This window comes from Rhinoraja longicauda, chromosome 26 (genome assembly GCF_053455715.1).
Source record: "Rhinoraja longicauda isolate Sanriku21f chromosome 26, sRhiLon1.1, whole genome shotgun sequence".
Classification (NCBI taxonomy): Eukaryota; Metazoa; Chordata; class Chondrichthyes; order Rajiformes; family Arhynchobatidae; genus Rhinoraja; species Rhinoraja longicauda.
In genome coordinates, this window is record NC_135978.1 from 2,345,986 (window position 1) to 2,360,007 (window position 14,022).

The 14,022-nt window shown below is 49.9% G+C and overlaps 1 protein-coding gene across 1 annotated transcript in view; it reads right to left on the minus strand.

The window, feature by feature from the left end:
* pipox (pipecolic acid oxidase) overlaps positions 1-13,758 on the minus strand; it is a 38,271-nt gene extending 24,513 nt beyond the window's left edge. Inside the window, exons 1-4 of the mRNA XM_078422808.1 lie at positions 13,639-13,758; positions 4,390-4,505; positions 2,486-2,634; positions 1,391-1,604 (exon numbers count right to left, since the gene is read on the minus strand). Coding sequence (XP_078278934.1) covers positions 1,391-1,604; positions 2,486-2,634; positions 4,390-4,497 — 471 coding nt within the window. The 5' untranslated portion in view covers positions 4,498-4,505; positions 13,639-13,758. The remainder of the gene's footprint in view (positions 1-1,390; positions 1,605-2,485; positions 2,635-4,389; positions 4,506-13,638) is intronic.
* Between the last annotated feature and the right edge of the window lie 264 nt (positions 13,759-14,022).

A 14,022-nucleotide genomic window follows, 5' to 3' on the forward strand; every position in this document is an offset into this window, starting at 1 on the left:
GGGTTAAGGGGAGAAGTCAGGAGAATGGGGTTAGGAGGGGGAGATAGGTCAGCCATGATTGAATACTGCAGTAGACTTGATGGGCTGAATGGCCTCATTCCACTTCTATCACTTATCACTTCTGACTTACAACCAGCCTGGCTTCCACTTGAAATGTTTTTTCAGGGACAAATTCAAATTTTGAAACTTTGGCAACAATTTTCGAAGGATTATTAATTCAACAAAACAATTTTAATGAGCAACTAGTCGAGAGCTCTATCTGCAACGTTTTGATGTGGTGCCCTCCAGTCTGAATGCTGTTGTGGCTTTTTAAGTTTGAGAGGCCTGTTATGTGAGAAATATATATGCAAACCACGAAAAGAATGATAACATTTCAAAGGAACGTTTCCTCAATTAATTTGGTTTAGAGATTGCCACAGAAGGCTGTGGAGGCCAAGTCAGTGGATATAGTCAAGGCAGAGATAGGTAGATTCTTGATTAGAACGGGTGTCAGGGTTTATGGGGAGAAGGCAGGAGAATGGGGTTAGGAGGGAGAGATAGATCAGCCATGATTGAATGGTGGAGTAGACTTGATGGGCCGAATGGCCTAATTCTGCTCCTATCACTAATAATCTTGTGATATTGGCTCAGCAATATTATTGACGGTTAATTGGTTTCTCCCTCTGATCAAATCTGTGATAGTGAATTGGAACCAGGCACTGATAGAGGTCACTTCAGCGTCTCACAATCTTTTTAGCAAGTATTCTGTTTGTGTTTATGGATACAGCAGGGAAACAGGCCCTTCGGCCCATCGAGTCTGTGCCGGCCATCGCTCACCCATTCAGTTCAGTTCAGTTTAGTTTATTGTCACGTGTACCGAGGTACAGTGAAAAGCTTTTGTTGCGTGCTAACCACGATTACAATCAATGCATTTACAGTGTATAGATACATGATAAGGGAATAACGTTCAGTGAAAGGTAAAGCCAGCAAAGTCCGATCAAGGATAGTCCGAGGGTCACCAAAGAGGTAGACAGTGGTTCAGGACTGCTCTCTGGTTGTGACATGAGTTTAATGTTATCCCACTTTCCCATCCACTCCCTTTTCACTAGGGACAATTCGCAGAGGACAATTAACCTACAAATCACTATGGTTTTGTGATGCGGGAGGAAACCGGAGCACCCGGAGGAAACCCACGCGGTCCATGGGAGAACATTTACCTCCCACATCCCAAAGACGTGCGGGTTTGCCGGTTAATTGGTCTCTCTGTAACTTTACCGTTGGTGTGCAGGGAGTGGATGAGAAAATGGGATAAAGTAGAATTGGTGTGAACGGGCGACCGACGGTTGGCGCGGACTCGATGGGCCGAAGGGCCCGTTTCCAGGCTGTATCTTACAATCAACCGATGAATTACCTGCACATTTTTCAACGCTCGATCCGCGTACAAGACGCCACCTGTTTGGTCGAGGACAGCGGAGATGTCTTTTGGCAGCTTTAAGGATGGAAATCGCTTTGAAATATCTGCAGATGTTAGAGTGGTCATGGGCACTTTGTTGTCGATCAAAGTTGACCTTATTGTCTGGAAGTCTGGGTTGTCCTCTTCGCCCAAAACCAAGAGCCCTGTTGGTCTGCAAACGAAAACAAGTCCAGTCACATTATTATAGAAGCACCCCCGATAACTGCAGCACCCACCTCCTCTTGCTCAACGTGTTAACTCCCCCTCCCATCCCCACACTGACCTTTCTATCCTGGGCCTCCTCCATTGTCAGAGTGAGGCCCAGCGCAAATTGGAGGAACAGCACCTCATATTTTGCTTGGGCAGCTTACACCCCAGCGGTATGAACATTGACTTCTCTAACTTCAAGTGACCCTTGCTTTCCCTCTCTCTCCATCCCTCCCCATTCCCAGTTCTCCCACCAGTCTGATTTTCCCCCTGATTACATTTTATCTCTGTGTACTTCGTTGTCATCTTCTCCATATCCAATACCACTAACGTATCTCACTCCACGAGCGTAATTATCTACACTAGGGGAGGCACGGTGACGCAGCGGTAGAGTTGCTGCCTCACAGCGCCAGAGACCCGGGTTCCATCCTGACCACGGGCGCCGTCTGTACGGAGTTTCTATGTTCCCCCGTGACCTGCGTGGGTTTTCTCCGAGATCTTCTGTTTCCACCCACACTCCAAAGACGTACAGGTGTGTAGGTTAATTGGCCTGGTGTAAATGTAAATTGTCCCCAGTGTGTGTAGGATAGTGTTAGTGTGCGGGGATTGTTGGTCGGAGTGGACTCGGTGGGTCAGAGGGCCTTTCATTTAGAGATACAGCGCGGAAACTGTCCCTTCCTGCCCCCTCCCCTGATATCAGTCCGAAGAAGGGTCTTGACCCGAAACGTCACCCATGTCCTTCTCTCCAGAGATGCTGCCTGACCCGCTGAGTTACTCCAGCATTTTGTGTCTATCTTCGGTGTAAACCAGCGTCTGCAGTTCCAGGATGCCTGGATGCTACTTTACCTCAACAGTTGTGTGTTGGTCTCAGCTTCCAGTTGCTTCCAGAGTTGGTAGCATTCCGTCATCATGTGAGTGTAGTAAGCTTTTGCATAAGCTTTCCGAATAATTCGAGTCTGTCCATGGGAACTCCCGCGGGAATGAGGCACAGCAAACTGTAAGGATACAGACGTTACTCAAATTCACAAGTTCACGAGTTCTAGGAGTAGAATTAGGCCATTCGGCCCATCGAGTCCATTCCGCCATTCAATCATGGCTGATCTCGGCCTCCTAACCCCATTTTCCTGCCTTCTCCCCATAACCCTTGACACCCTTCCTAATCAAGGATTTGTCAATCTCTGCCTTAAAACTATCCACTGACTTGTCCTCCACAGCCCCCTGTGGCAATGAGCTCCACAGATTCACCACCCTCTGACTAAAGAAGTTCCTCCTCACTTCCTTTCTGAAAGAGCGCCCTTTAATTCTGAGGCTGTGCCCTCTGGTCATAGACTCTCCCACTGGTGGAAACATCCTCTCCACATCCACTCTATCCAGGCCGCTCACTATTCTGTACGTTTCAATGAGGTCCCCCCTCATCCTTCTAAACTCCAGCGAGTACAGGCCCAGTGCCCACAAACGCTCATCATATGATGATCTTCACACAGATCGTAGAACGTTACCGCACATGAACAGGATCTGTGGCCCACAGTCTAGTTTAGTTTAGTGATACAGTGGCGAAACAGGCCCTTCGGCCCACCGAGTCCGCGTCGACCAGCGATCCCCGCACACTAACACTATCCTACACACACTCGGAACAATTTACACTTTACACGCAAAACAGATATCACTGTCTCAAAATAAGGGACACCAAAAATATTCCATCACACATTGGGAAATGTATCTTTAAAATGGTGTCACGGTGGCGCAGCGGTAGAGTTACTGCCTTACAGAGATCCGGGTTCCATCCCGACTACGGGTGCTGTCTGTACGGAGTTTGTACGTTCTCCCCGTGACCTGCGTGGGTTTTCACCGAGATCTTCAGTCTCCTCCCACACTCTAAAGACGTACAGGTTTGTAGGTTAATTGGCTTGGTATAAACGTATAAATTGTCCCGAGTGTGTGTAGGTTAGTGGTAGTGTGTGGGGATCGCCGGTCGGCACGGACTCGGTGGGCCGAAGGGCCTGTTTCCGCGCTGTAAACTAAAGTCAACTTACTGAAATTCCAATAGTAGCATGAAAATTATCTGAACAATTTCAAACCGGATAATCTTCATGCAATTAAAATGATGTGAACTGGGAGAGGTGTGTGTGGTGGTGGTGAGATTAGTGCAGGAGGGTGGGCGGGCAGTCAGGAGAGCCAGTGAAGCCTGGCTCCCAGGAGCATGTAAAGTTCAGGCAAAGTTTACTTTAGTTTAGTTTAGAGATACAGCGCGGAAACAGGCCCTTCGGCCCACCGGGTCCACGCCGACCAGCGATCCCCACACACCAACACTATCCTACACACACTGGGGACAATTTACAATTATACCGAGCCAATTAACCTACAAACCTGGTAGACACAAAGTGCTGGAGTAACTCAGCAGGTGACGTTTCGGGTCGAGACCCTTCCCATTCCTTCTCTCCAGAGATGCTGCCTGTCCCGCTGAGTTACTCCAGCATTTTGTTCTTTCCTACACACCTACAAACCTGCACGTCTTTGGAGTGTTGGCGGAAACCGGAGCACCCGGAGAAAACCCACGCAGGTCATGGGGAGAACGTGCAAACTCCGCGCAGACAGCACCGGAGGTCGGGATGGAAGCCGGGTCTCTGGAGCTGTGAGGCAGCAGCTCTACCCGCTGCGTTATTCGGTTGTGCTGAAAATTGAGCGAAGTTGGTCTAATTCCAAAACATGTAGCTGCAGTTTCGCGCCTGTGCACACTCGAACACACTCACCTGGTCTATGAGCAGTGTCTTGCAGTGCCGGGCGAGGTTGTACGCTGTGAACGAGCCCTGTACTCCCGCGCCGATCACTATAGTGTCAAACTCATCCTGGCCCAACATCCTGCAAACTGCAGTGAAGGACAAAGTTAATGAATACCTCCCAATATCACATGCCGTTCGTCACCTGCTGCGGAGGTGCAAAGAGACAAGACTCTGCAAACACCACCAGGAACCCTGCACTTAGTGCCATCTGCTTTTGATATGTTCCCAGACACAACGAGGACCTTCTTACTTGCTGCAGCACAACACGATATGTAAACATGGAGCACTGTAAACAACATGACCAACCAGAGAGAAAGGGTTCAGTGTGTGTGTGTATACACACTCACAAATACACAAAAAATAGATCATATATATATGTGTGTACACACACACAAACACGTGCACACACAAACAATAATAGTGCAATAATCTCTCTCTCTCTCTCTCTCTCTCTCTGTCTCTCTGTCTCTCTCTCTCTCTCTCTCTCTCTCTCTCTCTCTCTCTCTCTCTCTCTCTCTCTCTCTCTCTCTCTCTGTCTCTCTGTCTCTCTCTGTCTCTCTGTCTCTCTCACTCTCTCTGTCTCTCTCTCTCTGTTTTGGGCCCCATATCTGCGGTAGGATGTGCTGGCTCTGGAAAGGGTCCAGAAGAGGTTTACAAGAACGATCCCAGGAATGAGTGGGTTAACATACGATGAGCGTTTGTGGGCACTGGGCCTGTACTCGCTGGAGTTTAGAAGGATGAGGGGGGACCTCATTGAAACGTACAGAATAGTGAGCGGCCTGGATAGAGTGGATGTTTAGGGGAAAAATGTTGAAGTAAGTAGAATTACTGCATCTTGCACAATCATTTGCCTGGAATGGTTTTATTTAATGGTTCCGTGGGATGACATTTTGTTTGTAGAGTTGCTGCCTCACAGTGCCAGATGCCCGGGTTCGATCCTGACCACGGAGGCTGTCTGTGTGTGGAGTTTGCACGTTCTCCCCATGACCATATGGGTTTCCTCCGGGTGCTCCGGTTTCCTCCGGATGCTCCGGTTTCCTCCGGGTGCTCCGGTTTCCTTCTACATCCCAAAGATGTGCAGGATTGTAGGTCACTAGATCCTCTGTAAATTGCCCCTAGTGTGCAGGGAGTGGATGGGAAAGCAGGATAACATAGAACTAGTGTGAACAGGAGATCGATGGTCGGCGTGGACTCGATGGGCCGAAGGGCCTGTTTCTGTGCTGTATCTCTAAACTGTTGTGAGATGGTGCCCAATTAGTCGGCACTGTAGCGCAGCGGTAAAGTTGCTGCCTCACAGCGCCAGAGACCCAGGTTCCATCCTGACTACGGGTGCAGGAAAATAACTGCAGATGCTGGTACAAATCGAAGGTATCACAAAATGCTGGAGTAACTCAGCAGGTCAGGCAGCATCTCGGGAGAGAAGGAATGGTTGACGTCTCGGGTCTGAAGAAGGGTCTTCACCCGAAACGTCACCCATTCCTTCTCTCTTGAGATGCTGCCTGACCTGCTAAGTTACTCCAGCATTTTGTGATACCACTGACTACAGGTGCTGTCTGTACGGAGTTTGTACGTTCTCCCCGTGACCTGCGTGGGTTTTCTCCGAGATCGTCGGTTTTCTCCCACACTCCAAAGATGTGCGGGTTTGTAGGTTAAAAACTGTCCTGAGTGTGTGTAGGATGGTGTTAGTGTGCGGGGATCGCTGATCGGCGCGGACTCGATGGGCCGAAGGGCCTGTTTCTGCATTGTATCTCTAAACTAATCTAAACTAAACTCTGATTCACTCTCACTGATTTGTTCAGATCGAGAAACTAATTACTGTAAGTAATATTGCTGAGCAAGACTGCAATTTATAATGAAGGAACAGATTGCTTTCCCCCGTGATCAGAGGGCAGTGATTTATATTATGACCCACCATGTTGCCTGGACTATTTATTTTGTTGCTTTGTCTTTCGTTTTATCTAATTCTGTTTCTGTTCTGGTTCTCCTCTTGTAGATTCCCCTCTTTCTTTCGTGTGCCGTAGAGGCCCTTCGGCCTGCCTTGTCCATGCCGACCAAGTTGGCATCCTGGGTTAGTCCCACCAGCCTGCGTTTGACCCATATCTAGGGTTTGCCATCTTCCTCACTCCCAAATAAGGGACAAGGGGTGACGTCACCGCCCCGCGCCCCACGTGACCTCACCCAGCCAGCGGCCACGTGCTCCCGCTCCACCAATGGCGGCCGCCCAGGCCGGGAGGCGGGTTGCTATGCTATGACCTGCGTGGGTTTTCTCCGGGTGCTCCGGTCTCCTCCCACACTCCAAAGACGTGCAGGTTTGTAGGTTAATTAGCTTTGGTAAAATTGTAAATTGTCCCTAGTGTGCGTAGGATAGTGTTAGTGTGTGGGGATCGCTGGTTGGCAAAGACTTGTTGGGCCGAAGGGCCCGTTTCTGTGCCGTATCTCTAAAGTCTAAAAATCTAAAGACTAAAGAATGTTTGCAAGGGTTGATTGTAGGAAATGGAATTGAAATGAATACAAAAGAAATTTAATTGTAGGTTTAAAAATTATGTGAAGGTGAGATTATGTGGCATTTATGTGAAGATGGAAATTTAGCCCAATGTCATCTATTTCTGCAAAGTCCTGTGAAATTGAAACACAGACACAAATCTGACACTAATCTGTATAAATGTGGAGTCATAGAGTGACACAGTGTGGAAACAGGCCCTTCATAGAGTCATAGAGTGACACAGTGTGGAAACAGGCCCTTCATAGAGTCATAGAGTGATACAGTGTGGAAACAGGCCCTTCATAGAGTCATAGAGTGACACAGTGCGGAAACAGGCCCTTCAGCCCAACTTGCCCACACCGATCGACATGTCCCATCTAAGAAAGACTCAAAATGCTGGAGTAACTCAGCGGGTCAGGCAGCATCTCTGGAGAGAAGGAAGGGGTGACGTTTTGGGACGAGACCCTTCTTCCCACCTACACTAGTCCCACCTGCCATATCCCTCCAAACCTGTCCTATCCATGTACCTGTCTAACTGTTTCTTAAATGTTGGGACAGTCCCAGCCTCAACTACCTCCTCTGGCAGCTCGTTCCATACACCCACCACCCTTAGTGTGTCCTGCCCCCCTGACATCAGTCTGAAGAAGGGACTCGACCCGAAACGTCACCCATTCCTTCTCTCCCGAGATGCTGCCTGACCCGCTGAGTTACTCCAGCACTCTGTGTCTGTCTTGGCAAAATATCAAATGCAGCCTAACCAATGCCTCACAGAGCTGCAGCGTGGCTTCCTGACTCTTGTATTCTACTTTACCACTCGATTTATTTATGTGGCCATCTTTAGTGAGCTGTGGAATTTTATGGAAGATCATATGTGTAAATTAATACTTCACAAACTCTTAAAGCGTACAACATCTTTTAATGATAGCACAGCGTATTACATACATCTTCAAGCACTGGCTACGTTCCTCTACTGAACTGTACCCAGGAAGGGAAGGCGTTATGATTGATGTTAACTAGGCGGGGTTAATGGTACTGAGGTAACTATGTTATTGGTTGCATATAAACCATCTACATCCTTCCCCCTAGAAAATTAAACAGATTGTTGTCACAACAACAGAATTAATAACAGAATTAAGCAAAATCGCCATAGCGCACAGGTGGCTTACTAATCCGGCCCGAGCGCGTACGAATGTCTCCCCCTCCCCCCGAAAGAGCAGAAGAAACCGGAGGACACGAGGCAGCAGGGGAACCAGGGAAGGGAGGTGCGGTGGTAGAACCGGGAGAGTGGGAACCGGCAACAGGGGACCCGCGCAGAGGGGAACCGGGCGCGCGATATGGGGACCGAGGCATACAAGGAACGCTGGCCGGGACGGCAGCCGGCTGCTGGTATGAGAGCGGCGGGGCATAGGGTCCCGGGGGCTGCGGCTTTGGCTCATTAACCGCAAGCAGGTGTTGTCGGCTTCTTCGGTAGATGGTGCCCTCATGGTCCACCAGGTACGAACGAGGTGAGTCGGCCACCCCAACCACGGTGGCCAGACGGGAGTGACCGCCGGCGGTCTGCAACCGAACAACCTGTCCAGGCAAAAGAGGATCGAGTGGTCTGCACGACCGATCGTGGGAACGCCGCTGGCTGTCATGCTTCTCTTGAATACGCCTCTGCACGGAGGCAGGCTCCAGCACCCGAGGTTGCAGCTGGCGCTGGGCAATCGGGATAGTAGATCTGGTATTCCTTGACATCAGACGCTGAGCAGGTGACCCCATGGCCGGATCCCTGGAAACATTCCTGAGGTTTAGGAGATCCAAGTACAAATCAGTGTTGGAAAGTCTCGCCTGTTCCATCAGATGCTTGGCGCTGCGGACGGCCCGTTCTGCAAGTCCGTTGCTCTGTGGGTACTCAGGGCTGCTGGTGAAATGCACAAAATTCCACCTGTCCGCAAAACTTTTGAATTCTCGGCTGGTAAACTGCCTGCCGTTGTCAGTCTGCAGCCTGACAGGGGACCCAAAAGTGGAGAAGTGTTTCCGCAGCTTTCGGATCACCATCTCCGACGTGAGGGATGTCAGTAAATCCACCTCGAACCAGTTTGAGTATGAGTCGACCAGGACAAGGTAGTGGTTACCACGCCACTCGAAGATGTCAGCAGCCAACGAGGACCAGGCCAAGGCAGGGGCAGGCTGTTGCAGCAGGGGCTGTCGCTGCTGGTGTGGAGCAAGACTGTTGCACGTGGAGCAGGCAGAAACTCGGTCTCGGATATATTTGGTCATTCCGGGCCAGTAGAATTGGCACTGAGCGCGGGCGAGTGTTGCATCGACCCCAGGGTGTCCGCTATGGGCTGCGCAATAGTAAGAGTCAAACAGGGAGGACGGGACCACAACTTTATGTCCCTTGACGATGACGCCATTCTGGAGCACCAATTCGTCGCGGACCAGGAAGAAAGGCTGTGTTTCAGATGGCGCAGCGGAGCGCTTTGTTGGCCACCCTGCTTTAATCACAGTGGCAAGCCGCTGCAAAACTGGATCGGCAGCGGTGTGCTCGGCCAACACCTGTAGCTGCTTGGTGGGAATGAAATTAACGCCCAGTACAAGCAAGTCCTCTGTTTCGTAGGGGTGGCGATCACAGGAGGTCCGCGGGGCGCGCGATAGGGTGTCCGCAATGTGCATCTCGGTGCCCTTCTTGTAGATGATGTCGAATTCGAAACGCTGGAGCTGTAGCATCATACGCTGCAGCCTGGCGGGGGCAGCGTGAATTGGCTTGTTTAGGATGGTCACCAGTGGCTGGTGGTCGGTTTCGACCGTAAATCTGCTGCCGAACAGGAAATCTCTGAACTTGGAGCAGGCGAACACCACCGCGAGCAGCTCTTTCTCGATCTGAGCGTACCGCTGCTCGGTGTCCGTCATGGTGCGGGAGGCATAGGAGACAGGATGTAACGATCCATCGACAGACTGAAGGCAAGCCGCACCCAGACCGAACTTGGAAGCGTCACAGGTGACGGTGATGGGGCGACTTACATCGAAGTACCGCAACGTCGGGGTGTCAATCAATTTCGACTTGAGGCAGTCAAAGGCCTGCTGGTGATGTTGGAGCCAGGCCCAGGCAATATCCTTTTTTTGTCAATTGCCGCAGGGGAGCACTCAGCTCACTGAGGTTTTGTATAAACTTCCCCAGGTAGTTCACCATGCCTAAGAATCGTTGTAGACCTGGCACGTCGGTGGGGGCTGCCATCTCGGAGATGGCAGCTGCCTTCAAGGGGTCGGGTTTTAGTCCGTTAGAGGTGAAGACGTGTCCCACATACGTGACTTCTGGGACGCGGAACCGGCATTTCTTGGGATTCAGCTTCAGATTGACCTTCCGCGCCCGATCCAGGATGCTGCGGAGGTTCAGGTCGTGCTCCGCAATGTCTTTCCCATAAACCAGGATATCATCCACGATGATGGCACATGGCAGGCCCGAGAATATCTGCTCCATAGTTCGCTGGAACACCTCGCTAGCGGAATTAATGCCGAATGGCATTCGCAGGAACTTGAATCTGCCAAACGGTGTGGCGAAGGTCGTTAGGTCAGAAGACTCTTTGTCCAACGGGATCTGCCAAAACGAGTTCTTAGCGTCTAGGACCGAAAAGATGGTGGCCTGCCCGACCTGAGCCGCCACGTCCTCAACAGACCGCATGGGGTGGTGTGGTCGCCTGATTGCAAGGTTCAAGTCCTTCGGATTGATACACACACGTATTTCATTCTTGTCTTTCTTTATCGTGGCAACCATAGTGGAGACCCAAGCGGTGGGATCGCTAACCGCTTCTAGCACCCCCTTTTCGACCATGTTATTCAGCATCGCCTCGACCCTGTCTTTCATGGCGTGAGACACCCTGTGAGCTGCGCGGGCTACAGGTTGTACGTTTGGGTCAACGGAAATACGATATGTGAGTGGTAACTTTCCCAGGTCATCGTTGAACAGGTCCTGGTATTCCACAACAGGGTTGAACGACAGTTGCACTTTGTGAACCGTGCGGTCGAAGGACACCAGGCCAAGATCTTGGCACGCACGGTTGCCCAGCAGGGTTACACAGTCAGAGTTCAAACATAGAAAACGAGGTTTCTCGTTGCCTTTTGCAGCACACAAGTTAAAGCAGCCCTCCCCACAGGCCTTAGAATTTCTCCACCATAGGCATGCAACGTAGCGTTGTCAACAACCAGGGGCTCATTATTCCTTATCTTATTGAAAAGATTTATTGACAATACGTTGACCTTCGCACCTGTATCCAGCTTTGCAAGGAAGGACACACCATTGACAGTCAGAGCTACAGAGGGATCAGAGCGTTGGGCGGTTGTGTGTAGGAGGGTAAACACATTCGAATTCTCAGGAGGATTAATTGGATCTGCCTCGTAGGAGTCGACCAGGCTGGGCTGTAAATCGTAACAGCCATCAGATTGCCTCAGCATGTTTAGACTGGGTCTGGAAATCTGTGCCTGTCTCCCACGGGAACGGATCGAGCGACAGGCCGCAGAGAAGTGGTTTAACTTTTTACAAAAGTTACAAAATTTGCCATAAGCAGGGCAGGTAGACAGTCTATGGTGCATGTAGTTACAGTTTGGGCACCTTTTTTGGGGCACTTCACCAGGACCTGGGTTGGCACGCGGCAGAAAAGCATTGTTTACCATCCGAGGCTGGGGTCTCCTACACCCAGCCAGGTTGATAGACTTATTGGCCGAGTCTCGGTGGTCATCTGGCAATACAACGACCTCAGACAATCTGCAGGCATGCATAGCTTTTTCCAACGTTAGATCCGGATCCCTTAGAAGCTCACATCGTAGCTGCTGGTCACGCATGCCAGTTACTAAAATGTCTCTAGTGAGCTGCTCCGTCATGTCACCAAAACGGCACCGCTGGGCGAGATAACGCAAATCAGCAATAAAACATTCAACAGGTTCATCCGGCAACTGTTTTCTTGTAAAGAACCGTGCCCTCTGCAGAATGCGGTTCGAGGGCAGGTCACAAATCTCCCTGAACTTACGTAGCAGGCAAGCGGGGTCACTGGCAGATTCTGCAGGGGTAATCTCCACGTCGTCGTCGCCCAGGACCGCTGGAGCATAGGTGAAAGTTCTGGCTCTCTTCATGGCATCAGGTCCGACAAGGTTGAGTAGGAGGGAGGCTTTAAGGGAGTCAGGATCAGCGCGATGTGCGACGTTGACAAAGTGGGTGAAATCAAACTCAAACGTGTCCCAGCGCTCAGAAATGTCAGCATCAAAGACAAGCTGCGCGGGCTTTCTGCAAGAGGACGCCATGGTCAGAGAGATTAAGCACAAAAAGGCACAAATCAAAAAAAAGAAATAAAACCCGACAGACAGGAGACGCAAGTGTCTTCCACTTCCGACACCATGTAAATTAATACTTCACAAACTCTTAAAGCGTACAACATCTTTTAATGATAGCACAGCGTATTACATACATCTTCAAGCACTGGCTACGTTCCTCTACTGAACTGTACCCAGGAAGGGAAGGCGTTATGATTGATGTTAACTAGGCGGGGTTAATGGTACTGAGGTAACTATGTTATTGGTTGCATATAAACCATCTACAATATGATCATAAGTGATAGGAGCAGAATTAGGCCATTCAGCCCATCGTCTACTCCGCCATTCAATCATGGCTGATCTATCTCTCCCTCTTGACCCCATTCTCCTGCCTTCTCCCCATAACCTCTGACACATAGAAACACAGAAAATAGGTGCAGGAGTAGGCCACTCGGACTTTTGACCCAACACCACCATTCAATATCGAAGGTATCACAAAATGCTGGAGTAACTCAGCAGGTCAGGTAGCATCGAGGAGAGAGGGATTGGGTGACGTTTTGGGTCGAGACCCTTCTTTACTCAACACTCCACCATTCAATGTGATCATGGCTGATCATCCAAAATCAGTACCCCGTTCCTGCTTTCTCCCCATATCCCTTGATTCCGTTAGCTCCCTAAGAGCTAAATCTAACTCTCTCTTGAAAACATCTGCACCCGCACTACTCAAATTATATGCTTCCACCAAGTGTCCTCTTAAACTCTGATGTTCCAGAGAAAGCACTCCAGGTCTATCCAACCTCTCCCTGTAGCTGAACACCCCACTAGTTCTGGCAACGGTTAGCCATGTGTAGGCACTGTTATCTGAGCACTGGTAAATGGCCAAATGTAAGCAATGTTCCTGCCATTTATCACGGCACATATCAGAAGCATCTGGTGGGGAGGTGATTTCAATTGGCCCTTAATGTGATTTTAATATCTCTTTTCTTTTGTGAAGGTGAGTGATGTCAGAATTGCAAAAAAGAACATTCATCTATTATCAGCAGCTTTGGCCAAAGTAGCTTGTTTAGTTTAGTTTAGTTTAGTTTAGAGATACAGCTCGGAAACAGGCCCTTCGGCCCACCGGGTCCGTGCCGACCAGAGATCCCCGCACACTAACACTATCCTACACACGCCAGGGACAATTTACAATTTTTTTACCAAAGCCAATTAACCTACAAACCTGTACGTCTTTGGAGTCTAGAAGGAAACCGGAGCACCCGGAGAGAACCCACGCAGGTCACGGGGAGAACGTACAAACTCCATACAGACAGCACCCGTGGTCAGGATCAAACCCGGGTCTCTGGCGCTGTGAGGCAGCAACTCTACCGCTGTGCAAATGTCTGCAAGATTTGCCACCCTGTTCAATAATAAGTACTAACTGACGACACAAGAAACCACAGATGCAGACTTACACAAAAAGACACAAAGTCCTGGAGTAACTCAGTGGGTCAGGCATCATCTGTGGAGAACATGGATAGGTGACGTTTCACAGAGTGCTGGAGTAACTCAGCAGGTCAGGCATCATCTCTGGAGAACATGGATAGGTGACGTTTCACAGAGTGCTGGAGTAACTCAGCGGGTCAGGCAGCATCTGTGGAGAACATGGATTGGTGACGTTTCACAGAGTGCTGGAGTAACTCAGCAGGTCAGTCGTCATCTCTGGAGAACATGGATAGGTGACGTTTCAGGACAGGACCCTTCTTCAGACTGATATTAGTATTAACTAAGTATTAACTTATCATCATTAGACTTTTGACTTTAGAGATACAATGTGGAAACAGATCCCAGGAAGGAGT